This window comes from Anarhichas minor, unplaced genomic scaffold (genome assembly GCF_050575085.1).
Source record: "Anarhichas minor isolate MPS153535 unplaced genomic scaffold, ASM5057508v1 ptg000033l, whole genome shotgun sequence".
NCBI lineage: Eukaryota > Metazoa > Chordata > Actinopteri > Perciformes > Anarhichadidae > Anarhichas > Anarhichas minor.
The window spans coordinates 12113932-12141872 of record NW_027466479.1 but is presented as its reverse complement, the minus strand read 5'-3'; the positions used below and the strand labels follow the sequence as shown (position 1 = coordinate 12141872).

Sequence of the window (27941 nt, the reverse complement as noted above, 5' to 3'; positions counted from 1 at the left end):
TTTTAACAAGTTAGGTTAAGGTCCAGTAGCACCAGAGTGAAGCAGTTCCCAGGATCCCATGAATTTATATTACTGAGCTTCTGCCAACAATACTGCATGTGATCACTTGACTGTGCGTCTTTCTACCACCTCCACAGACTCTCACCATCTACCTCATTTTTTCCCTCCTCATCCCTCTCTCTGTCTCATGCACAGACATATACTTTAAGAACCGCACAGTGGGAGAAAAAGACAGCGAGTGATGGAAACAGAAAAAGATTACTTTTCCATTTTGCAACTTGCACTGTATTTCATTTTGTCCGCCAGAGTCGACAAGTCAGAGGGCCCGGCTGGGGAGTCTGATGGCATGACATGACTCAGTATGATCCCGAGGAAAGGCTGTATAGCTCTGCTTATGTTAAAGCCAACCACAATGTCTATTCAATATGAACTGAATGCTGAGATCACCCGGAGATCCCTATGAAGGCAGCATTTGTGCATGTGTGCCCTCCTTTCTCTTTAATCAGAGAGTGAGTGGAGCAGAACAGAGCGGATGGTTGAATCCGGGGCTTTTCTGACGATCGGGCTGACATTAGGCTGGCACTGCTGTCGACTAAATACCCGCCAATAACCAGCTCCGGATGTTTCTCTGCCTCCATGCAGAGGATGGATTACTGGGAGTATCTTTTCATCTCACTGTAATCTTCTCCTCTCACATTACCACCAGAGGACCACCTGAATTCAGACATATGGAGCTGGATTAAAACCACACAGTGCAATGAGTTCTGAGTATAAAGTGACGGTATGGGGGGGTGGTGAGAAGTGCCGTCGGAATGCGATGATTAACTCAGCCTCCCCGATTTTTTTTGCCTTTTTAGCTTTCTTTTGTCTTCCTCCTTTACTCATTCATTCTCTCTTTTCCTTCTTTATTACGTCATTCATTTCATTTTCTCTCTTCCCCTTCTTTATGACCCCTCTGTCTGTCTTTCAGTGCACAATAATATCAGTAAAAACTAATCTATTGACTTCTTTATACAGGATCAGTGCTTATTCACAAGAAATTAATTCAGATGAAAGGATTTAAATAGTAAACCACTCTTTCACCAAGTGTCAGTAGACCCAACACTACAATAGCTTTGAAGCCTTTACATTCATATATGTTCAAAAGAAATCTGGTTTAGCCTAATTAGCAGTCATCCTTTCAAAATCTTTGTACATCTTTTCTCATGAGTTCTAAAACTAATGCTGCCTCTGTCCCAACTCACACCGTCAGTCTTGGTTCTCCCGTCTCTTTTCCTAAAACAAGCGGCCTCCCTGGACCAGACAAACACAGTCATTTATATTTTATCTTTCGTACGTGCAGGCCAAAAGTCCATGTTCTCTTTCTGCTGTGGGGAAAAAAACAGAGCAGGTGTGTATTTATGTTGCAATGACAGAATCCTGAATGCTGTGAGACATGAGTCAGACATGTTTAGTTTGGAAGAGAAGAAACATGCTTTATAATGGTTGTGTCAGCGCTCTCAGAGCCTGACAAAGCATCTCGACCTAAAACAATATATATTATATAATGTGGGTGTGTGCCGACATCTGCTGGTCATATGCGGGATTACTGCATTAGGGAGCAGAAAAATGACCCAGGGACTAGTTTATTGACTCTCACACACAACCCTGGCTGCACAACTTCACACTCTACACAGGGTCCATTGGTCCTCAACAATACACCTGCCCTGACCTAATGCCGTAACACACAGCTACTCGCTGTCAGAAACACCAGTGAAATACACTCTGGTTCAGGAAAAAGCACCGGGGGTCAACTTCACTGTCAAGCATAGGCAACCTGGGCCTGGGGCCCCAATCTATAAGTGCCCTTAACAGCTTAAATATGATGTTTAGATGTGAAAAATATTGAATTGTGTTACTATTAAACTTGTTTTACCCTAAAATAACTCACAAAAGGCCCCCAAAGTACTTAAAAATTACGCAATTCAACTGTGTACTAACTGTGCACTTCTTCTTCAGATGAAAACATTGTAGTTTTTAATTACTTGACAGAGAAATGTTACTGATTACATTGGATATTCAGATTTGACTCACAAAATATCATTGAACTATCCAGCTTCATATTAGAATTGAAAGGTCTACCTTGGACAAACGTTCAGTAACTGTCATGATGCCTCTATTCCACGCTCCACTCGAAGTAAACATTTGAGTTCAGGACTTTTGCCGTGCAGTATTGGTTGTGTCGCTATTGATAAGGGATTGCTTTTACTTCGGCTAAATATGTATATGTTTCTTCCACTGCTGTTGCTATATACATTACAGAGACGGTGGTAATTAAAGCAACTCCATACACACACAACTTAGGTTGACAAATCACTGAATGGGCCCCTGAAAAACACACCCAGTGTGCAATTACTAACATTTTTTAGATATTTAGCGGCGGAATTATTTCCAATTAGGAAAGTTAGAAGCTTGATTTCACACAACCACCTTGGCTATAAAGTAGAACACGGATAAATTGGCAGAAGTATTTTGTTGTTGTGATTAACAGCAGAGTCAGGTCATACACCAGAGAAATAGCATTACAGATTTACTGACAGGTAAACCAGCAAAGCAGAGGCATACTCACAGTCACACTGGTGAAATCCATTGATTCTGCTTCCAGGTGGCTATCGGCTCCTGTTGACTCCAGGGAAGAAGAGTCAGGTTGTAACTGAGTGTATGCAGCATCAAACAGCAACAGCAAACTGCTGGCTTCAAGCGACATGATCGACTCATTAAAGGCACTCTGAAGCCCCGCCCCCGCTGCTGACCAGAGTGAGGTTTCTTCTTCGGTGGTTTTTAGAGGCCGTTGGCATCATCCACAACAACTTGCATTACCGTCCGCTGCTGGATTGAAAATGAGACTCAACATATAGAGAGAGAGAGAAGAAAAGAATAAAAAGTCTGCACTTCATCTTCACTAATTCCCATGTATGCAAAAACTTTATCTCAGCATCAACAACTATTTAAATTCTCTCAGATCCTTTCACCTCAGCAGCACAGTTGGTCACCATGGCCAGATATGCTACTTGTCATTACACAAACAATTTTCATCATTCATCACCCCTTACTTCTTGAATCTTTCATTTCCCAGCTGCTACCTCATGACTTAGCCTTCTCCTCATGCCTTCCATCTCTTTCTTTCTCTTTGGACAGTTTGCTCGCCGTGCTTCATGACCTCGCCGTGCTTCATGACCTAGAAAACAATATAAGGTATAATCCCACTTGGCAGAAATTAGCTCTGCAACCGTTTAATGGAACCAAAGCACAAATATTGATACACCTGAGCTAGAAATACCTCAGAGTACTACTTCATAAAACCACAGATGAAAAGACACCTCATTTGTGTGTGACTACACCTTCAGCGCATCGCTTCAGTGAAACCAGCATCTGACAGTTTACTTGGTCAACACACTCCCTGAGCAAGTAAACAAGACAAGTTTGCAGCTACTGTGGGGCATTGCAAACAGCAGCTGCTGTACACAGGGGCCCAGGAATGTTGTAAAGCAGGACAGCAGTCAGGTGCCGCCTCTTTACCCGGATGACTCAAGGGAAAGGAAGTGTTTTTTTCTCTCAAACCTGTAACATTTTAAAAGGAAAAAATATATACATATATATATATACATATATATATACATATATATATACACATATATATATACACATATATATATACATATATATATATATATACATATATATATACACATATATATACACATATATATATATATATATACATATATATATACACATATATATATACATATATATATATATATATATACATATATATACATATATATATATATACATATATATATATATAGACACACAGACACACACACACACACACACACACACACACACACACAGGAACCACACAGCATCAGACTTGGATGCTCCTGTACAAGTTTTGGTTTTAACACTCAAATCTAAAATTATCTGGAAATAAGATTTACTTGGGAATCAATGTTATTCTTAATTCCAGTGTACACTATCTTCATCATAATTAAATACCAGTCCTTTTAAAACTAGCTTTGAAAACATTTGTGTTGAGAAATGCGTCCTCTGGCGCACTGGAGGACCAGTGTGCGTAGTGCTGCCTTCAAGTACTATCGGAATGTTTAGATCTATTAGTAAAGTGTAGTAAACGATCAAAATAATTGTATATATATATATATATATATATATATATATATATATATATATATATATAATAAGGGAATTTTAAGTGTAGCAGGTCTGCCTTGGACATTGTAAACCATCTTAAAAATTGTGCTCCATATTCATTAAAAGATATTTGGTGAAGCATGGCTGATCTGGCACGATTGGCTTAATCTAATAATATTTTGTGAGGTATATTATTTGTCATATAATGCATTTATGTAAATATATTATGTATAAATGTAACAATAGTGCTGTGTTAAGTCTTCATCATGCATTGTATTCTTAACAGTCGTCCTAATAAATTTAAGCTTTCTATTAATGGTGATTCAGCTCTTACACGCGAGGATACTACGAAGCTGAACATTACGAGCAGTAAGTGGAGGCCTCATAGAATCCCTTTTTTTTTTTTTTTAGGAGGGCTGATGTCATTTCAAAACTTAACTCACACTCCCAAGTCAGCGCGGTGAGTTGCTCACCTCCTATTCTCCCGGAAAGTCCTCTCTCTGCCTGGTGGATCGCATCTAAAGAAAGCTCCAGCAGGTGAAATAAACTGAAGGAGACACAAACTTCCTCTACCGGAGACGAAGCAGAAAAAGGATTTTGTAGCAGAAATCCCGGGACCAGAGCCCCTCTTTCTGCGGGCAAAGGCGCCTGAACTTTTTTTTTTTTTTTTTCTTTTTCTTTTTTTTAAACTGCAACCTCAAAAATACAAAATGAATCGGAGCTTTAACAGATCGCAACCTCTGCAGACTGCGGATTGTAACGCCGTGGAGGTGAAAAGCAAGGTGAGCGTTAAGGGTTTTGTCATTTGGAGGCTCTAAACGGGGATTTGAGGAGAAAATGAGTTCACATGGTCGTCCCCGTAACGGAGCTGGAGTTTTGTCCGACAAACTGTGCAACTAACACACATTTCTTCCCCTCAGTGACAAAAAAGCTCTTATCTAGTTCATGAAACGGGAGCTGGACGCACCCGCGTCTGAATGTTTCTGTAATTTGCACAGATTATTGTCTTCTTAATTCCGACCATGCAGATTGTGCTGATTTGGCTCTCCCCCCCCCCCCCCCCCCCTGTCACGAAGCCGATGGGGGGGAAAAACTGGTTTGACATTAACAACCTAGCTTTTGCTATTTGTTACAATTTGTAAAAGGTCGCATCTGTTCAATCGGATGTTTTTGCAACATTAGTCGCTTTCACTGCGGGTTTTGCGCTACATAGTTTCCGCCTACGCATTGTTTTGAGTAGTTTGTGAGAGGCTAACCGTGTAATAGGGGGATACATTAAATTCACTAGTAAGTAAATGACCACAGTTATCCATCAGTGTTGGGCTTGTTTAATGTAGACCACCAATTTACACATGTGAGCAAACTGCACATGAATTATGAACCTCTTCTTTGTCAAACCTCACTAAATGCACTAGAACGACATTAGACCTTGGCTATCACTTTGATACGTTTGTCTGCAATCAAAGAAAACGTTTTGTTTTGAAAGGTTTGTGACAGAACTGAGCATAGAGCATGTGGGCTTAGTGAGAGTCATCCCAGATAAACACATGGCACTGTTTCTAATCCTGACCACAAAGGGAACAACCCGTGAACTATTTATACTTTTGTCACAGCCTCTCAAGGACTTCTTGTAACCAACATTTTCCTCTAAATTCCATTTAAGTGACGACAACGCGGAGTGGTATTCATACGTGTGTGTTTACGCATGCCAGCGCCCATGAATGTGTCGGCACTTATTTGAAGGATGAGCTGCTGCTCCACAGTTGACGTGCCAAATTGAGATGGACAAGAGGTGACTCATTCAGTCCAGAGGGGGATTTTTATTTTATTTTAGTTTTGGCTGCCTAGTTTCAGTGGTGTGGTGGGACAGGCAGAGACCTGGGGACAACAGATACGCTGATGGTGGGTGGGAAGAAAAGAGGGGCTCGTCTATTCCAGGATGCTCTAACAACATTCTTTTAGGAGCTGTGTTGTTGTTCTGAGGCAGGGTGGGTTTTGTGTTTGCTCCACAGAGAACGGGAGTCGTCACTTTGAGATTGTCTCTTTTGTAGGTGGGACTGACCAGAAGCTGCAGAACCGGCAGGTTCAATGCCGTCATGGAAGCTGACTCACCGTCCTTCAACATCACATGTTTCCCTTTTCTGATCAGATAGAACTCATCGCGTCATTTTGTTCCACTTCCTCTGGCTTTGTTATGAGCAACCCGAACAGGTACTCAAGATCAAGTTGAGTGTCACCTGACCAAACCAGAATGACGGCTCTTATCATGGGAATACCTGTAACGGGTAGCTCCGCTGCTGTTGGGTCTTCTTTTTGAATGTGTAAAGGCAACGATTAGTAACATCCCAAACGCACTGTAGCAAGTTCTGCAGCAGCGTGTGGTGTGTTGCAGAGGGTGTGACTCGAGCAGTAACTAGAAAAGCCCGTTGAAATGTTCAAAATGAATTCGTCTTCTAGGGTTAGGGTTACTGGACATTTTCAGATTATTTTGCATCTTACTTACAATTCTTTCGAGGCAGATGTGAATAATCTGCGTTGACTCTTCTTCTCTTCATACAGCATAACAGGACCAGTTAATGTTTGAGAAATAACCCCCAAATTAGATTGCCAAGGAGTGATATTGGTGTGTTTCTGTTGTCTGTGGTGCAAAGTGTTGCGACTGGTTAGCGTTTGGTTTTCTCAGGGCAAAGTTTTCCAAGGATAAGCTTATCAGGGTTAACGCTGGAGGTGTCTGGCTGCCTGTCGTGGAGCCACGGCCAGGAGCTGGTTTCCCTCACGTAAAGCTCTTATCGGAGACGGAGAGGGATGTTGGGGGTTGGGTGGGATTTGTTTTCCTTACCTCCCTCTGCCCTTACTTTGATTCATCCAGATGTTCAAGTTCTTTTCTTATTTCGAAAACATGTCGTTCGCATATTCTCAGTTTGAGGCCTGAACCCTGAGTTGCACGTCACGTTGCATATTTAGTTATTCATCTTTAAAAAGCTGTAGGTGAGTTGTATCAGGTAGGGACCAAAACAGTGTTGACGAAAGAGTAGAAGTCAGTTATGTTCCCTTTTCTTCAGCGTGTCAGAGTTTAGTGTCTCCAGACGTGTTTCAACCTGTTGACATCACTTTGCCCTGATTGGTCGTGGGGGGGACAGGTGTTGTCAGGGTTAGCAGTGATGTATTCTTAGGTTTGGGTTCGGTGTCGAGGCCCCGTGATTAATCATCCCGTGTTCAGACTTGTTCGTACCAGAGTTCTGCTTGTAAAAAAAACAGATTGTTCAGACTGATCACGGTGCCAAGAGAACATTCCGGTTCGGAGCAATGACGAAGCTTACTGATATGCAAAAGTGTGATTGCTACTTGGTAAATCGAGTGTTGAAGTCTTAGGGTGTTTATTACAGTTCGGTTATGTGTAGGTTTCACTTTGCCAAATGTTAAGTACTGAAGACTTGACAATCCTGTTTGTCAACGTCTTGTGTCATCTTCTGATGTAGGCTGAGTTTTATTAGCTGCAATCCAAGTTATGCTTTTTTTTTTTAAATGCGGGTTCACATGTTGTTTCCTTCAGTGGGTCTGGGAGCTAACCACACACCCGCCTGGCATCCCCCCTAGTCTCCTAACACACCTCTTAAATTCATGTGTCATCTTCTAATTAGAGAGCTGGTTAACGTATCCCCCCGCTCTTTATACTCTCCTCCCAGTCGGTATACTGCTTCTCTGCAGTCAGCGGTTCTCCTCTCCCTCCTCGCCGCTGCTCCACGATCCTCATCCCCACACTTCTCCTCCGCTGTGAGCGGATGATTACAGTAACAAACGGCACCGTCGTGTACAAATTGCCTCTGTGATTCAGGACTTCAGTGCTCCTGCACCATTGTGTGTTTGTGGAGCTTTTTGAGCCTCAGTTGTCATCTCGGCTCCTCAAGTCCGTTCTTGTCTTTGAGTCACATGATGACCCCGCAGTGACCCTCAGCCGCGCTCTCTTTGCTGCGTCGATGACGTAGCCGGAAAAGCGGTTGTACAATTGTTCAAGTCTGTGCTCTTGTGGGTGGGAGGTGTGGCTGGCAGCCAGTGTCATTTATTTGTACTGAGATAGCTTACTCATCCACCTGTATTGTTCTATTGTGCAGATTCCTCTTCCCTTTTCCTGCTGTTTTCTTGCTCAAAGTTACATGTGAAGTGCAGCTGACGTTCGTTTTTTGTCATGAGGTGATCTTGGCCGGCGGCGTGATTACAAAGCTGCAGGGATCCCACCAGGAAATAGTTTAAAGGTGGTAGCTTCACTATTACTGTTGGCTATAGACATGAGAGGGATATCAACCTTCTAATGTAGCTCGCTGCAAAAAAGCAAATGCATATAAAGTACTTCCCAAAATGACAAACAAGCCCTCTAAATCTATTGCATCTGCTGTGTGAAAAGCACCCCTGCTCTTTTACACCTGAAGGTTAAAGCTTCAATTCATTAAAGCGTATACATTTTTTTTATAACGTGAGTGGTGAGGTTTTAGACCATCTGGGCCGCTTCAGGGATTTAATTTGATTTGCTATCAATAATTTGGGCTTTAAGTATCAAACTCTTTCTATGGTTGAGTGAGTGTAGTATGGAAATGTGTCAGAATTATATTGCTCCGGCTGCATAAAACCAGTTTTCCAAAGGATTGCAGCTAACTCCGTTTTGCATTGTGCTTAGAAACAGCTTCCCCCGTCTCATATTGTACAAAAGGTCATGGCCGCTACTGTGACAGAGCTCAGCGGACTTCCACCCTGTTATTTTATGTGTGCCAGTCAGATGGGTTAGATAAGTGCATGAGATCGGACATCCCGGTTTCATCTTCCTGTTTGGTTGTCTGAGTGACTGTCCTTTTTTTTTTTTCTTTTTTTTTCTAACGTCCCCTCTCTTTTTATCTTCTCTTCAGTATGGGGCAGAATTCCGCCGGTTCTCGGTGGACCGGGTCAAGCCCGGCAAGTTTGAGGAGTTTTACAAGCTCATTCTGCACATTCACCGCATCGCTAACATGGAGGTGATGATTGGCTATGCTGACATCCACGGTGATTTGCTGCCCATCAACAACGACGACAACTTCTGCAAGGCGGTGTCGACGGCTCATCCGCTGCTCAGGGTCATCATACAGAGACAAGGTAGGTTGTCTGGAAAGTCTTTAAGACGGCGTCGCTTCCTTTTAGGCTCTTTCTTATATTAATCGCAGGAATCCGGAAAGCTCACCGAGTCTCTTTCTCTTCAACATTTTCTCTTAAAAGCTGATTGTAAGTTCAAATAAACATTGGAGGGTTTTTATATCCTGCAACTGGTAAACATTTTAATCTATTGCAATAACTGCATCTTGGGCTGCAACTACTGTGCTGACTTGAATCAATTTCCCCCACAGAATATTTCCTCATCCAATTAAGCCTCTCTTCCCGTTAAGGGAACTCCTTTTTGTTTACTTCATGCAAGGCTTTCTGAGTGTGTGTGTGTGTGTGTGCTTTTGTGTTTCCTACCCTCTTATTGGCTGGATCTGTCTCAGTCTGTGTCTGTCTGCCTGGCTAAGTCTTGTCTTATCCAGAGGAAGGGCTCGCAGGCAGATGAACACGCGCACACACACTCAGGCTGGTGCCTTGGCAGCCCCATAGAAATCAGGTCATTGAGCAAAGCCTGTATCCATGCATACCAGACATTACTGAGAGACAAAAGATCTGCATGAAAAGAGAGACTCCTTACTGAGCTCCCTCCATTTGTGTGTGCGTGCATGCGAGTGTGTATTTGTGCAAAGACAACACCACGGTACCCAGAATGGGACCTAGTCCTAGTGTGTGTCTCTCTCTCTCTCTCTCTCTCCCTCTCCATCTCTCACTCATTGATTCCAGGTCTGGAGTAGGCCTTGACTGCCTGCCTGCCAGCGAGCATACAAATGCATCTATCACCATTCACATCTATTCATACCCTCAATCCTTTCCTGGAATGTCCCTCGCTCGGTTGTGTAATGTACGCTCCAGGGTATTGTTTTAATTGTCGTCCAGTGGTTCAAATACAAAAGCTAACTACCGTACGGTGAATTATCTTGACGCAGATTCCCAGCAAGACATATGTTTCAGATCTTCAAGAGGACCCACCAGACTCCTCCATTGTGTGATTCACTGTCTTCAGAGCTCATATGGCTGGGTGCTGAATTAACTTATTATAGCGGTCTGATAAGACATCAGCCAAAGGTCCATCCATCCATCCATCCATCCATTATCCAAACCGCTTATCCTGTTGAGGGTCGCGGGGCGCTGGAGCCGATCCCAGCTAACATTGGGCGAAGGCAGGGTACACCCTGGACAGGTCGCCAGTTCATCGCAGGGCATCGCAGGGATCATAGAGACAGACAAACATTCACGCTCACATTCACACCTACGGGCAATTTCGAGTCTCCAAATAACCTAAGCTGCATGTCTTTGGACTGTGGGAGGAAGCCGGAGAACCCGGAGGGAACCCACGCTGCAACGGGGAGAACGTGCAAACTCCACACAGAGGGACCACCCGGGATCGGGGGTCGAACCCGGGTCCCTCTTGCTGTGAGGTGACAGTGCTAGCCACTACACCACTGTGCAGCCCATGAAAGTTAACATGAAAGTTTAGATTGTTATTATGATAGGGTAATGCTTTTTATTATTTATATATATATATATATATATATATATATATATATATATAAACTTAAGAAACACAAATTCATATTTGTCTCATCAGATTGTATCTTTCGGTGCAAACACAGTATTCCTTTAACTCTCTGTGTTTACTTAAGTAGTGTGCAGAGTTTCCCCTAGTAATGTTTATAGCAGAGGTAATCTCATGATCATTTCACTTAATACACGATGGACTAAAACATGTTTTACCCTTTCTGGAATATATAATACAAAAATGCTTCACAGCACCAGAGGAACTCACCCTTCTTAAAGGGCAGATTATTTTGCGAAGGGACCTATGTAATGTTGTTGTTGTGGTGTAAACAAAACGCTGATGTGGTGATGTGGTTTAGGGGTATGTGGACTCTTGTGACTGATGCTGAGGCAATCTGAGCAGCTTAAGCCTCACTGCAGTCTATTGTAAGTCGCCAGACAAAGAAGAGTGTGTTTTATTGTGAGTACCTCATGTCTCAGAAGAGCTACCCTGCACGCAGTATGCTACAAGCACGAGAGAGTGTGTGTGTGTGTGTGTGTGTGAGTGATAATGACTGTATCAGTCAGTGCCAGCCTGTTAGCACAGGTCATTAGTGGTGTCAACGTGTATCTTCTCCGTCTCGGTCAGCAGACCACCCCAGATGAAAGAAAAGACTTCACACACACACACATATAAAGACACTGTGACTCACCCCTCAGTCACAGAAGGGACATTGAGTGTAGTGACTTGAACTGGACTGGTCTTTCACATGCATATGAGTGCGAAAAAAGAAGAAAAAAAAACAAAACAAAAACGTTTATTTGGGCTGCCTGTCCTCTTAACAGCTCCACCCATATATGCATATCTCTTATTTCCATTAAAAGTAAAGAAAAAAAAACGTTATATTGTGTAAAACATGCATTTGTTTTTTTCCAAAATAAGCTGCCACATAGAACATAATGTAAAACAAGTTCATGGATGCGTTGTACAACCATGGTATTTAAAGGCTTTTATGAGAGTTAAAGAAGAAACACTATGAGAGACAGGAGGGCAAATGAGAGGAAAACTACTGGCCATTATCTTTTTATATCTTTAGTATTTCATTTCCTCAAGTCAGACCCTCACCTCTACCCCGAGATCAAACAAGAGACGGGTTTCAGTGACTGGCCGTGTGTGTACTTTTGTCCATGTAACAATGGGTCGGTATTATATCGTGTGGCTGCCTTTTATCTTCCTGACTCCCCCCTTCCGGGCTTGGTTGCCATTGTTGGTTGGATCACTTAAGGCACGTGCAGCAGTTGTGTGGTGACATAACAATAAGCCAGCTGATGATACCTGTTACTCCCTGTGGGGGATTGATGGCAGCTTGTTTAATGATGACTTTACATACAGAACAGGGGCTTAACACTTTGTGGTTTATTCCCAACAATGCACAATGGCCTCTCGGCGTAGATGATTGCACAATGCTCACCTGTAGTCAGAGCAAGGGGAAGTTAAGGGATAACACCCGTGTTGTTTTGTATTTTAAACCAGTAAGTCCACTATTTGAACATGTGAGTAATGTCAAAGGCAAGTTTCAAGTTGTTGGCTTTGTTGGCTTTGGTCCTAAATAATTATTTTAATATGTCAAAGAGAGATGATCCTCTAAAGGAGTACCCTACTATCTGCAGCCACATAACAAGTATTACTTTTCAGCAATGCAAAACTATTATTAGGTGCATTGAGCTGTAACACTTTTCAAATTGGATATATTTCACTTTAGCACGGTGCACTCCAGTAGAATGCAAAATGATGATTTGTTCAAAAGCAGAAAATGCCATCAATCTGGTTGTGCACACAGTAGAAAGGGAGCCTCTCTGTTAAGTTGTCTACATAATAACTTCAGACAGTCTGTTTGTAATGATTAACACACAAAAATAGATGGAGAGAAAGCTTATCTTGGACTTGAATTCATCCCAGCGCTCTCAAAAGGATGGTCTGTGGAGCCAACAACATCCAAATATCAGAAAAATATCAGTTTGTAGACAGAAGGGGGAGAGGGTAGTGACTTCACAGAGGGAAGGTTTGTACTGGGACACTTCTACATTTCTCATGCAGGCACAATCAGGAGGGGGGGAGGGGGCAATGGGAAGAAACGGGACGCGTCAAAAGATTTGTGTGCAAAGAGTGAGCGAGTGAACCGGCTCTGTATGCGGAGGTGGGCTTCCTCGTCCGGTCAAATGTGTTGGTAGTGACTGTAGTGGTTCAGCCATGTGCGGTCAGCTGCTGATTGATGTTGGATTTGGGGTCACATGCACATTTCTGCGCTTGAAAGTTTATTGAGGGGAAAAAAAATAGAATATTCTAACTGCAGTTGACTCAGCTTTTAGTTTCTTGTTTAATGCATTTTTTATTTTATTTTTCAAGCGATGGGTCCTGCTGTCACATTGTGATCAGAGGCATGTTGAGTTTACTCAGCTAGGTAGTCTGACATCTTGTCAAAGCTTTATGGTGTGTTTATCTAGGGACACTACTGGAAGTACTAACTGTTCATTCATATTCTGCCTCTTGTGCAAATTGATGCAAATTGGGAGATGGATAAAAGAGAGGGAACACTGCCTACGCAGTTATTTCAAGATAACTCGGACAGGAAACCAGCCACGAAGCTCATGAATTTCCACATTTCACCAGCGTCTTTTACCGTGATCAGATTAGAGACATAATGTAATTGATCCTTGGGAAAACACTGGACAGTGTATATCTTTTCTATTCCCACAACTCTATTTTGGAGTAGAGTACGACTTGTGAATGAAAGTTGTTAATGCGCTAAAAGGCTTTTGGAGCTGGCAAAGTCTGACACCGTCTAGCAAGCGTTGGTGCAGAGCTACTTACCTTTCCCACACTACAGTAATGACCGTAGTATTCTTGATGATAGATTTGTATGATGCACAGTGGAGGACAAGTCTGGTTCAAATGTGTGTTTAAGTCGATGTGAATTTTACCTGTAATTACACTAATGGTCGACAAAACCGGCCTTGATCCAAGCTAAACACGGGCCTGTTTTTTGAAAAGTTGAATTTTGGGGGGGTAGTTGTTTTTGTAGACAGTGCCAGTGGCCTGCACACAGACTAAACTTTCAACAAAGAGTAGAGACCCCTATTTGGCAAAGGGCTAAAAGTTTAAATAAATAGAGCAGACGGTGTAGGCCAAGGTCGAGTCTGTGTGGCTTCATATCTTGAGTATCGGGGGGTTTAGACGGCAAGCCGACTGCTCTCTACACCTGTGAAAACCAGAGGGCCAGATATCAACGGCGGCCAAACTAAAGAGAGATGTGGCACCACAGCACAAATACAAAATGCCAAAATAAAACGGCAGCTACGCGAGTTAAAGCTGACATCCAGACCGGTGCTGTTTCTCAACAACTTGGACCGCACAGTTGCTTGGAGATCAAGTAAATGCTATCATTATTATGTTCCTTCGGCTGTCTGCACTTTGCTGACTTTCCACACTTGGCTCTCTTGCTTTTTGTGTTATTATCAGAACAGAGCTATTAAACTCAAAACTATAAAGGGAGTTCAAGAGGGAAAATGAATGCAGCGTGTTGTAATTCCTTGAGCGAAAAGTTCATAATATGTTTCTGTTTATTAGTCATCATCACCCGGAGAAGTTGTCTGTTCAAACGGTTGACTCGACTTTGTTAAAAACACATGCAGAACAATTTAAATGGTTACTTTCTTTCATTCCAGAAACTAATTTTGAAACATTTTGAAAAAGGTACCTTTGTTTTCTTTCTTTCATTTTTTTTTTTTTTTTTAAGATTTTGGGTTATCAGGTATATACAGAATACATGCTAATAGATATGGATGATGTGCACAGGCTGGATCTTAACCAGACCTGACCTGACCTTTCTAATGGAGCTGGTTTTGCATAATGTTTTTCATAACATCTTATTTCCTCTCATAAAAGAATAAGATTGCAAGTCGGCATCAAATCCCTTCAGTTCTCATGTTGTCCTCCAAAGGCTTAAATTCTTTTTGTTTTCAGATTCTGTTGTTTCAAATGTATGTCGGATGTATATTGGAATTTTTGTGCCATTAAAAGCTGAGTGAGTGTCCCGCTAAATATAACTGAAACACAGAATATTATAAATGCACTTACAGAAACTGGATTGGTTGCATCAAGGCCTTGTACCCGATGTCTGCCTAATAATGTCACTCATATCACTGATCCAGTGTATCAAATCAATTAATCTGTATATATTATATAATTTATGGTTATCTCTATGAATCCAAAAAGAAGCTATTAAACATGTCCGAACCAGTCTCTGTTGTGTTCCTAACTGTCTGTGCTGTTACAGTGGCTGACTGCAGGGACCCTGTCAGCACATCTGGCCACTCTCTCACGATGGCCAAAGGGCTTCTGACAACACTGTGTGTGTGTGTGTGTGTGTGTGTGTTTGCTGTGTGTACCTTTGTCCACATGCCCTGTTCACTGGATGGGGTTGTGCGGCAGATATGTCAACATTCCAGTGCTCAGTCATGGTAGCTGTAGGTTAAAGCTTTGACCCCACAACATTTCATCCGTGTGGACAAGAAGAAGAGCCACCTCAGTAATTAGCGTTGGCTCTCTATCAGGCCTCACAAAGCTGATTTAGTCCTTGGACACTAGATTAGTATAGATTATTCAGAATGTAATCATGCCAGTGTGCAGCTTCTATTTTATTTTATTTTATTTATTTATTTTTTATTATGTCGTGCTCTTTGCTCAGTGGTTCATAAGCTCGCATGCCAGCCACACAATCAAATACCATGATGGGCAGAAAGAATCCTTTTCCTCATTCCAGCAGATCTATTTTGGTGACGTAAAGGCACTGCCTTATTGCATTCCCTTAGTGCACTTTGTGACTCCCTTAACAGAACACCCGAGTCATTTAGTGTGAGTTTGAGTGTGGTCTGTTGTGCTTGTACTGCCACTACCTCTAGTCTTCATGCTTGGTACCAGAGAGCGGCCTCAGGCTCTGCAACGAAAGGACCTGGCTGAGTGAAAGGGCTCGCCATGAAACAACAGGCCCTACTCACTGCCTAATGCTCCTTGTAGGAAAAGAAGACCGCAGCTGTCAGTTATACTGTAGCTCCCTTTGCCTGGTTAAAGTGTGCAGTTCCTGTCGGATAGGACGCCAACAAACGGTACAACTCGTCAGTCTGATCATCTTGGTCCACATTCGAGAATGCTGTTTTAGGTATAGCTCTTTAGACCGATACTCATTCTTTTCACTTAAGAGCTCAGGCATGACTCAATTGTCAAGGGCAAAGGGGGAGAAAACCACGGCAGACTGTGAGGAGTCAGCCTGACAAGTAAGAAAGATGGACGGGCAGGGAGGAAGGAGAGAGAACTGGGCAGGTTGCGTCCACCTCCATCCTGCGGCTTGGCTGTTATCCTCTTGTTGCAATCTGAGTCAACAGAAATCAGGAATTTGCTGGAGAAGAGGGGGAAGCCCGTGCAGGCAGAGATGTGGCACAAGCCAATGTCATGTACGGTATGAGACAAAAAGGCTTTTATTCGCCCTTTGTGTAAGCTTTACACAGATACTTTGATGACACATCTGGGTCACATTCGGAGGGGCAGCAGCATGGGAAAATGCACCTCCTTTTGAAAACGCCTCATCTGGGGGCAAGTGAGGTGTTCAAGGCCTCGTCAGTGTCGGAAATCTTTCCCGCTTGCTGTGTGTGTCACAGTGCATCTCTGCGCCATGCCAAATAAATCCTCGTCTCTACTGGGAAAGGTTTCAGTGCCGTAAAACCTCTTTAGGTAGTGTGTGTGTGGGCTTCTGAATAAAACCTGTGTGTGGCCCTTTCTCTGCATGTCTTCAGACAATGCCAGCCACAGTTAAAGTGTGATGGAGGTGCCTGGTGCCTGCCAGGAGCAGGACAGAGACGAAGAAGCCGTGTCCGATGCGTAGCTGCCTCTCTTTGTGCCTCCGAGTGCAGAGCCTCTGCAGACCAGCTTGGCTGACGCTGCAAATCATGTCGGCTGGCACAATAAGGGACGAACACAAATCCACACCCATCCTAAACATGCAGCCAGATATGCAAGCATGCACACAACTAATTTGTATAATGCGTTTGTGGACTGAGTCATATTATAATAATTGCACCTCAGAAGTCTTTTGCTGGAACTGTAACAAAGCGGATGAGGCACACATGTGCTCTCGGACTTTTTATATGCATCACAAATGCCAGCTGACGCACATCTTCAACTCTTCTCTTTGTTATTGTGGCGTGGGAGGGAAGGTCCTGTGTTTTAATTAAACTTGTAAGAGCTGTTGTCTTTGGCAGAACTATATTGGTGTTTGTGTTTCCTAAGTCCCTGCTTTCATTTTGGTTTACGACCCCTCTTTGAACCGCGTCCTCGCTCCCCCCCCCCCACAATGAAGTTTCCAGACATTGCGGGACAGGAGTGTCTGTGTCAGGGCACTCCTCCTAGCATCTGTTTGTCACGTTCTATGTGCATTTCATGGATTTATTTTGACATTTTTCAAACCAAGAGTCAACAATGTTCCCTCTTTTTGGTTTTGCATGGTCACAAATTGTCGAAGAAAAATTGCTGGGTTTGTTGGAAATGTATCCTTCTGACAAAACCGCTCAAATGTTTGACGTGCACATTTCCTGAAGGATGTGGTGGATTTTCAGTTCTTCATATTGGTTTGAAAATGCACTATACACACAGCTTCTCTCAATGGAGGAATGTTATCGCACCTTGACAGACCTTCTGTTATGACTACTCCGATTCTCAAAAACTCAGTGGCTCAGTTGAAATTGACCTCATGCTGCTGCTAAATAAGCTCAGACGCAGGCTTTCTCGAAATTGTATGCTGGATGTGATGAATATAGCCGGTCCTTCTGGGACAAACAAACAACTTCCTAAGCCCCCAACAGCAGGCCACTCCTCTGCAGCATGAACCTTCAAAGAGAGAAAAACAAGCTTGAAATACTTCTTTGCCTTATTTTTTTTTTTCTCCTTTGGTGTATGGCTTGAAAAGTGGAATGAGATCCTGTGAAATTTCCAACTGTGTGTGGGTTTCTGTTCATTTTGTATGTTGGTGTTTGTATGTTGTCATAAACATAAGGGGCAGGGTTTGTTTTGGGATTTCCCCTGTCTTTACTTAATGAATTAACCAGTAATCATAACACATCTGTTTTTCTTTACAATCTGATTTTACTTTATTTTCTTCAAGCTGTTTTATGTGTTATTACAGATTACTATAGTAATTTACCATTTCATTCTAAAACAACATACTTAAGAAAGGAAAAAACAAATGATTCAGTTTCTGGCCAACAGTTAGATAAGAAGATTGGTATCACTCTCATATTTGTCCTTTCAGTATTAGACTACAGCCAGCCTAGCTTATCATAAAGACTTGGAATGAGGAAACTGCTAGCTTGGTTTGTAACATGCACGTTAGTGAGCTTTAGAGGGGCTGTTAGGTGGATTTTTCTTTTGCCTGCAGAGCTAGGCGATGTACTTATTTTTCACAGATAACTAAAACATTTTTCATTGAGAATTGAAAGAGAAACCAGTTTTATCATCATAATCATTCTAATAGAATTTAATGTTCACATACATCTATGTCTGCGCATGTTCTATTGGAGTGGTTGAATCTAATTCTGGGAAATACATTTAACTTGACAGTAAGGGTTCAACGCAGACATTAAACCAGCTGCAATACATTTAACATCACAGGTAAATGATTTAAACCAATGTAAGGATGGATTTCCCCTCAAACGGGACAGAGACAATACTGAGACTGGTTGTATAAGAGTATGCAGTGGAAAATTCCCAGGCCAAGATTGGAAACGCGTCATGAGCAAAGTGAGGGAAGAGGGTGAAGATTTGGGGTTGGAGTGAGAGGGGAATATGGACGCTGGCCTGGGTGGATGTTAGTGGGTTTCTGAGGGAGGAGTTGCTGGTTTTTGTGCAGAGACTGTTTGCTGTGAGACTGTTCGCTGTGAGACTGCTCACTGCAGTTCCTCCTTAATTACAGCTCTACTGGAGGACAAGGCCAGACATGCTCTCTGTGTGTAGCGCTGGAAAACGCTTAAAAAATCACACATACAAATGTGATGAACACAAGTGCAAGCTTGAGCAAATTATTTGTGTCCTTTTGGGAAATCTTAGTTTATCTCACATGTAGGTTGGCTGGAAAAGATTGATTGTCACTGACGGACACGTCACATCTGGTTAACTGTAATCTTTCACAAATGTACCACCATATCCAAGTGTTTGTTTTTCATTCAATTCCTCGTAATCCTCTAATCAACAGAAGTACATATACTTCGGGTTCTGGCCTGAGAGGCGACGTATAGCTCTCTGGCCTAAGCAAGCTGAGCCATGAGAAGTGCACGGTAGCTAGCACAACATCAACCTAGCATTGCCTCTGCAGAGGGTTATTTTTGGTAGTCCATAATTACAAAGGAGGGACTGACTTTGCTTCACGACAGCTCACCCGCACCAAACACACTCGCCAATGGCACGGTTGGCTTCAGAGCCACCCCGCTTACTCTAGCTTAACGGTGTCTTGGCTACAACAACAGGCTCATGCCAACTATTGGTGGGTTTAGTTAATAAACTAATAAATCTGTCGGGGCCCCCCCCTTATTTTGTTCGATTCAATAAAGGTTCTCGCTTTTTGCTTTGAAATGAGTGGAGTTTGTTGTGCATACTGCTGCTGATGCACATGGAAGGCGCATATATAAGTACTGTGTATTGCCAACACATGCGCTCCTTGTTCCTGAAACCAACCAGACCTTGTAGCATGTGATGTTATTTGGTGACCCTGGTCAGAAGTTCACAGTCATTGAGGCTAAAGAACCTCCATAACTAAATCCACTCAACATGAAAGCCTGTGCAAACAGGGGTGTATGGGCTGTGTTCAAATGCAGTGTATGAAATAAACACTAGTGTGTCTATCTGAGTTGAGGTCCATGTTTTGTTTTTTTGCTCAGTGGGACCTCTGGATCCCTACCCTCCCCGTACTGGAAGAATTAAAGGAACAATCGCTGTCGGCTAAATGAGTATAGCCATATATAGGTCATGAGGCTAAAACAATGAGACAAGCTGTCATGCCACCTCACCAGTCTGGCAATTGTTCAGCCATAACACGCACTGGAGTGATTTGATTGGCTAGAATGGAGCCAGTATTTCTGATTGGCTATCACAAATCACCAGAGCTAACAGTAGCCATTGCAAACCTCCGTTAACATGAAAGCAAATCCTCTTGGATCAAGAGGATCTAAAGCAGGCGTCTTATCTCTGGTTTTTTCATTGTGTAATTGTTTTTGCTTGGAAGAGTTTCATCATTTAGCATTTAGTCATTGGATATTTGGTTGTGATGTTTTACTTTGCTTTATTATAGTCGGTCTCTTAGGATATCGGTTGAATGATTCAAAACTGCACTTTTTCATAGCTGCATTTTGTCACATACTTGTGATTGATTCATCTCTGATTCAGGGTCAGCTCACCAAGTAAGTACTGAAAGAAACTGTGCGAAATAGTTTTTTGTTTTTTATGCAGTGTATAAGATGTTAATGCAAAATCTAAAATACCAGTTATGCCTCTGTAACCTGGAGCAAAAAAAGTGAATAACGTCAGCCACTGTTGCATACCTTTTAGTCATAGTCTGGTTTACTGTTTATTCAGTATTCAAACTTCAATAAACTACTAAGCAAACTGAGATTTAGCCTAAAGCCTTGCTCTTCTTTAACATTTGCCATCTTATGAGTTCCTGAACTGACTCACAGATGTCTGGCAGCACTAGACGGACACACTGTGAGAAGATGCTGCCCCTTCTCCTACCGACCCCCCCCCCCCCCCCCCCCCCCCTTCTGCAGACATGTGGGCCACGAGTTGGTGGTTGAATCAGGCCAACTCAGCAGTTCAGGACGGGAGAGGAAGGAAAAGAATGGAGGAGGGTAGCAATGAGCCCTGACTCTTGTCCTGATATGAATTGTGTCCCAGAGACTTGCCGAAACAATGGACACTGACAGCTCATGTGGAAATACTCCCACAGACAGTTTTGTGTGTGTGTGTGTGTGTGTGTGTGTGAGAGAGAGTGAGAAAAGAGCGAATAATGATTTGCTGCAGAGACTAGATGAAGTAAACCACAAAAGGAGTCAGTGGAGCAATGCATGGAGCAGGAAGGACCAAGGATATGTGTCACCACAGACAGGAAGTGTCCTGTTATGCTGCGTGGTTGTGTAAGAGAGGGTGTTGGTGTTTCAGGTGCAGGGGAGGATGGGACTAAGGCCTGTTCAAGCCTGCAGAGGATTTACCTAATCACACCTTATGAATGGGCCCCCCCCCCCCCCCCCCCTCACCTGGAGGCCAGGAAGGGGCTTTTTCATTGACCCACGTTCATTACTGTGTCGAGGTCAATGAGGTGCTCGCGTTAATGGCAGGATCCACCACATACCAGTGGAAATCTCATGCTGAATCCCCTTAAAAGAATTAAGAACGGTGATGTCCAAGTGGATCACCAACAAAAGTGGACAAGAAGTCCTTATTCAGCCAAAGCTATCATTCTGATTTGCTGCAAAACAAGGCACACTGCCGTGTATGTGTGTGTGTGTGTGTGTGTGTGTGTGTGTGTGTGCTTGAATAAGGATGAAAAACGATCTCATTCAGCTTTGGACACAACATTTTCTCTGGCCACTTATAAGTCGAGTTTCAGTGTGAAGGATTATTTTTCTTGCCCACAGTGTGAATGAGATGAATGTCTCCAGAGGCAGCATCATAGCAGAGGATCACTTTTCCTGTGGGTTGATGGAAGACCTTCTCAGCAAGGGGTCTTCTGTGAGACAGACTATCTCGCCCTTTCTCAGTCTCTCCTTTTTTTTTTTCTCCCTCAAGCCGGCAGTGAACAACAAATCAAAACTGGCTGTGTGATGGGATGTCACTCTTTGCACCTGTTCACAGAAGAAAATTTGTCAATTTTCAAGTGTGCGTGTGTGTTTACTTGCTTGGTTGTTCTCATTTCCTTACCTGTCTGCTTGAATGTCACATCCTCCGGCATTTCCTGGTCGGTTTGCACTGTGTGTGTTTGTGGCAGGGAGAGAGCCAGACAGACCATAATCTTCCTAGTCTGCTTGTTGTCAACTGCAGCCGATTTAAAAAGATTAGAAAGTGACTTAAACCCAGATCAGAGGATGAAGGTGGAGGTTACAAACTAGGGCAGTAGTAGATGTCTTCCTGAGATCACTTGTGGTTTTGAGGAAACCGAACCAGGTCCAAATAATACCGGGTCGGGCTGGGTCTCATTTCACTACATGTTAGAGCAGTAAAGACTTCTAGACTGCAGTATGGATGGATGGCTGAGAGACACAAACCAGACGCATAAACGCATGCAAACCAGAAAGCACAAAAAGTTAACCTATGGTCTCCTTTATAGTTGTTGTTTTGTTTTTTTTCTACTGTATAATATTCCTACAGTATTTTTAGATGTGTCAGTTTCTATATTTGGCTGCCAGATATTGTTAACCATCTCATGTTGGCAAAATACACACAGTGAGATATGCTATTGCAAGCCTCTGTGGTTTTCTTCAATTCAGTTGGTTTACATAATGTAGTAAATGTTTCAGTTCACTACTCCTCCAGAGCAACCACTGCATTCTCTTTACATGTGGGTTTATTATTCTTAGCTCTCGCTGCCAGCATGGCTACGTTTGTCAGCTGTCACGAAACATGTGCGATGCTATTTAAATAACTTGAATATTTTCAACACTACAACAGCAAGTGCATCTATTCTCTTAACAATAAAACTATCTCAGCGAGCCATTGCAAATGAACCATATTCCCTTTTTCCCCACTTCTTAAGTGAGCCCACGTGAATAATACTCACACAGGGCTCATAAACGTTGTTCTCTTCACTAAGCAATGTGAAGCAAATTCAACTGAGAACAAATCTTTTCAGCCTGGGGACTCATTAAACATTATTTGATGGCTGCAAAGCTTGTGTTTTGGTTTGTGAGTGTGTGGAGACAAATTGATTTAATTCAGTATTTGTTGTGATGTTAGTCATAGTATATCTTTTGAGTTTGTCTCTTGTGCGGCTTGGCTGTGTCGAGAGGAATATAGAAAGATTGGATATGAGAGAACCGTATCTTGTGTTTTCTCATATTTTAGAATCATTCCTGTTGTCTGTGTTATCCTTGAGTCGGTCCTGCTCTGTCACACTTTTAATCACTCGAGTGGACACTCGTGCAAACAGAAGGCCAGACAGGTGGCAGAGACACAAGTCCAAGTCTGCTGCTGTGACGTGTGTCACCGCAGCGCTGCCAGAATCCATTTCCCCTGATCCCATCTTTGCCAAAATGCCTGTAAAAGTGTTTGTTATATGATTGCACTAGTGTGTTTAATGTCTTCAATCTTGTCTTTGAAAAAAAAAAAAAAAATTGGTCTGCCTTTTCTAATGTAAAAAGTCCATGATTTCCATTACCTTTTGTATTCCACACTGACATGTATTTATATCTTCACATGGGTCAGTGAAGGCTTTACCCCGGGTACCTGTTGGCCAGATGGCGGCGGAGACTTTCTGGAGCTTAAATCAACGGCATGTGTTTCCTTGGTTGGAAACGTGCATATGATCGGCAGAGAGGCAGCTGGATTAAAACCAGAAGCAGTAGTTGGTTATATTGAAGAGAGAGAGAGAGAAGAAGTAGGCAGGAAAGTTAGTGACTCTCTTTCCCCCCCCCCCCCCCCCCCCCCCCCCCCCCAACAGTGCTTTTTCCTCTAAAGGGGGAAACACTTAATGGAGTGGAGATTGTTCCTTTTGAAAGTTTGGAGGAATGCAAGACCCGTCTACTCCATCGCTCTCCTCTTCCTCCTCCTTTGATGTTCCTCCCTCCCCTCCTCTGCTATATGTCTCACACACACACACACACACAAACATGCAGGTTAATCTCCTTATGTACGCACACACACTCTCACACTCCCTTCTCTTAAAATACCTTTCTCTTGGTCTTAACCTCGGTTACCCTTGTAATTTGGCGTGTTTATTGGCGGTGTGTGTGATTGGGTTTGCTGATACCTTACCTGCAGCAAGTCTTAAACCTGTGACTCCCGCCCCACCCAACCACACAGGCCGAGCCAGAACGGAGCAGACGAGGCAGCTCCATTTAACGTGTCCCAGATGTGCAGCCCGGCCCCTGTGTGCCGCGGTAACTGTTGGAGTGAACTCAGTGCAGGGATTGAAGGAATGGAGGGGGGTGCGTGCAAAGGGCGACCCAGAACACATTTGCATGCGAAAGTTTTAGAGCTTCATCTTGTTTTATCAGGAGGACGAAACTTGTCTTGCAGACTGGTTTTTTTACCTGAGTCTCACCTGATTCTTGTTTGAGTTTTCTAATCCTTTATTTTTCTTTGTGTTCTTTTATCCGTGGGAAGCATGAAGCAAAACAAATGCCCACCGACAGATGATCTTTTTGTTTTTGTAGTCTTGAAGGCAACATGACAGTCCAGACTCGAGGCTCTATTTTTTTTTTTTTTAATCAGTTTTACCCTCTTGTGTGCAGTAGTGGAAGAGGGTTTCAGATCCTTTACTTAAGTAATAGTAGTAATACTATTAACGTAGCGTAAAACTACTCCTATTGTATGTAAAAGTCTTGCATTCAAAATAAGCTAAATTAATTTATAATTTAAAAAAGTACTCGTGATGCAGAATGGCTCCTTTTTTTAAATTTTTATGGAATTGTTTTAATAATATCGAAGAGTTTCATCTATAACAAAGCATCATATTTTATCAACTGAAATGTGTTGCACGTTAACTTTTACTTTGTAAGGTAACTAGTAGCAGCTGTAGTGAAGTAGTTCAAAGTAGCAAAGAAATATTCAAGTAAAGCGCAAGAACCTCAAAATTGTACTCCAACACTGTACTTGTACAGATGTACTTAGTTATGTACGTGCGTTCTCTTCTCTGCACCTATAACACAGCATGCAGAAAGATCACAGAAACGTCCAGTAAGTTTCTACCCAAATCTTCAGTGCAGCTGTCGATTATAACAACGAACGTTTATCAAGCTTCTCCAAATTTCCACCCAAGGCACTGCCTCAACCACCCCTGCAAGAATGTGAAATATGTTTGCATGTTAAAAAAAAAAAAAAAAGTTCCTCTTTATTCTGTCTGGATTCTTTTTCCATGTTAGTGTTAGCTGAACGTCTTGGCAGCGGTCAACCCCTAAACACACAGATAGACTTCCCGACCGTCTCCAGTGGGGGGAGAAAGAGACGTCCAAGAATACTGATTGTTTTTGGTTCATTCCTCACATTTATATGCAAGTCCCTTTGGAAGGGGCTCCACGTGCACTTAACATTGACAAAGGTGAAAACCTGACCTGTCAACTCAAAAAGTTTTTTTGTTGTTGTTTTTTTTGCTTCAGCTTATTTAGATGTGAGAGGAATGCAGCTTATTTTGCTGTATTTGGATGCGTTGTATGAAACCACTGGAGAGTCATGAAAACCAACTATTTCCGAGCCCACGCTATGAGGAGAAAGCAAAAGAAAAGGGCTCTGCATTTCATTAAATCATGTCTTTTCTAATGCGAACAGGACAAAAAAATGCTAATGTGGCTAAGAGGGATAGGTTTTAGTGGACATGTACGCTTACCGCACTGTACCGCATTGTACTGGGCTGTCTCGTTTTGGCTGTGCTCTGTCATGTGCTGTTTCATCCCGTTCTACTTTATGCCATATTCCTGGTGGTTTTGAGTGTGTGTGTGTGTGTGTGTCCGTCTGTGGGGCCCAGGAATGAAGCCCACTGCCACAGCATCCAGTGACCTAATGCAAAAGGCAGCAGGGTCGAGCACTATTCACCATTCTCTCTGCGTGCCTCGACTCTCCCCCTCTCCAGTGATTATGGTCTCTCATGTCACTAAGCACTTTGTCACGCTTGGCCGAAAACCATGATGGGGGCTGGGGGGGGGGGGGGGGGGGGGGGGGTTGTTGGGGTGCAGGAATGTCACTTTCATAGATGGACTGTAGCTGGATATGCTGCAGGCAGAGCAACATGCCGTCAGGTCATGGGTTGTAGTTTTAGCATACCGAAGTGAACTGATGAATATATCGTGGCTGTTCTGTGAGAACCGTGCTTTTAAAATAAAAAATATAAATGTAAAATATCAACATCTGCACAGCAAATACAAAGCTGCTGCAGGCAGTTAGCTTAGTTTAGCACAAAACAATATACCTATCAATAAAAAACAAAATTTGCCTACCAGCACCTCTGAAGCTCAAAAATGAACTCGCTATCTCATTTGTTTAATCTGTACAAAAGCCAAAGTGTAAAACCATCAATTTGCCTTTTAGGTTTATCAGAAAAATTTGGAGAGACATGGTTTTAACCAGACATTGACAGTATGGCAATCTGTGCTCAAGATGCTAAATCTCATGTAGCTTTATGTATCTCAGCTGCCCGTTCAGAAATCCGCCTGTTCGGAACAGGCGGATTTCTTGGCCTCCATTGTTGCTGCTTGCAGCTTTCTGGAGAACCGCTCATCCAACAACTTCACACTAGACTCTGCACTTCCTTGGGTCCTCAGCAATACACTCGCCAAGAGTGAAGTCGGCCGGGTTGAACGGTTGTCGAGACAATCGAAGAAGCCCATTCATGTACCCAGCTGCAATGTGGTCTTCTTTGCGTGGCGTTGCTGCCACAGCAGTTGGCTTTATCGCTGCTGTGAAGCAGTCTGAAAGGATTGTGTGTTTACAAGTTCCTCAGCTGTGCTGCGAGTGTTTGGGTCATATCACTGAGTCAAAATATCATTACCGGGGGGGGGGGGGGTCACACCCATGCGGGGCCACCACTAAAGCTGTTAGCAGGGTGTTGATGTTGTCGCCTTTACCCGAAGTCTCACATAGTAACACATAGTGCACATAGTAACGAGGCTTTCCACTGATAGAGTTGCGTTTTAAAATGAGAAATAAGGAAAAGTCTATCAAAATAACCAATATAGTTCTTGAATAGAAACGAAACAAACATTTTAAATATTACAAATTTATTTACAGCTGCTTTGACTCAGCCAAGCAGAAAAAAAGATGGATACAGCATGTTCCTCCATTTACTGCCCACCAAGACAAAGATTTCCATTCATACAGATTAACATTTGCATTCACACATGCTAGCATCTGTGACACTGACAAATCATGAAAAACTATTATACGTTCTGGCTCTGGTTCCAACACATGTATGTACCAAAAGTACTTAACATAGTGAGCCAACTGTGTGAAATATCACACATGAGGCCGGGCCCCAAACACCTCTTCAAACATTAGAAGTCCGAGCTTGCGCTTGGTGATTGTGGTGCCTCTGAGGAGAACCAAACGCATTTTGAGTCATGTTGTGTCTGTGCTCTGTGCTGTTGAATACTCACTCGGGAGCTAATGTTTTCACATCGATGCTTGCGGAGTATAGCGTACACTAACACACATCATACAAATTCCCTGTGGATTCATTTCCATTCCATTACCGAAGCAGAAGATAGATTTGAAACGCTTTATCAAAAGTAGAAGTGTGTTTTTCTTTTGGTTAATTTCCATCGTGTCGTGCCGAGTCGGTAGTGAATGTAAGAAGACCTGCCAGGAACAAGTGTGCACAGAGCTTAATGGTTGATCATAAAACTCTTTAGACTGCTGTCTTTTATGGGAGATGGTGGAAAAAGCAGTAGGACTTTAAAGGGCTTTCTCTTCACAGCTTTGGTTAACTAGCGGCAGGGAAACTGACTATTTCTCTTCTTTTTCCAACAACAGCATGAGGCATTCAATCGCAACAGAGAGCCAGATGCCAACTACTTAACTGGCTTCTAATTGGGCTGTTTTTCTGTCCCCCATTGCAGCATTACAACAAGACATATATAATTCAGGACCTATTTAGATGATGATGTCCGGTAGTTCTCATTTAGTATGGCTGTGAAAAAAGATTAGCAATATGCCAGTGATGGACCACATTACTAAAAACGGCATCATGGCAAGCTTCAAATGGCCGGTTGCTTTGGTTCAAAGCAGACCACGTCTTTCTTGAGAAGTCATGCAGGTCTTCAACCTGTTCGGAGATATCCCCAACTACGTTTTCCACCACATTCCTTGAGTGTCATACACTCAC

The 27941-nt window shown here is 42.8% G+C and overlaps 1 protein-coding gene across 2 annotated transcripts in view; it reads left to right on the top strand.

Moving 5' to 3' along the window:
- Positions 1-4488: 4488 nt before the first annotated feature.
- The window catches only part of pard6gb (par-6 family cell polarity regulator gamma b), a 29358-nt gene continuing 5905 nt past the window's right edge, over positions 4489-27941 (top strand). The window contains exons 1-2 of one of the 2 annotated variants that reach the window (XM_076106251.1): positions 4489-4976; positions 9093-9315. In XM_076106251.1, coding sequence (XP_075962366.1) covers positions 4905-4976; positions 9093-9315 — 295 coding nt within the window. In that variant the 5' untranslated portion in view covers positions 4489-4904. The remainder of the gene's footprint in view (positions 4977-9092; positions 9316-27941) is intronic. The other variant, XM_076106250.1, reaches the window with a different exon arrangement.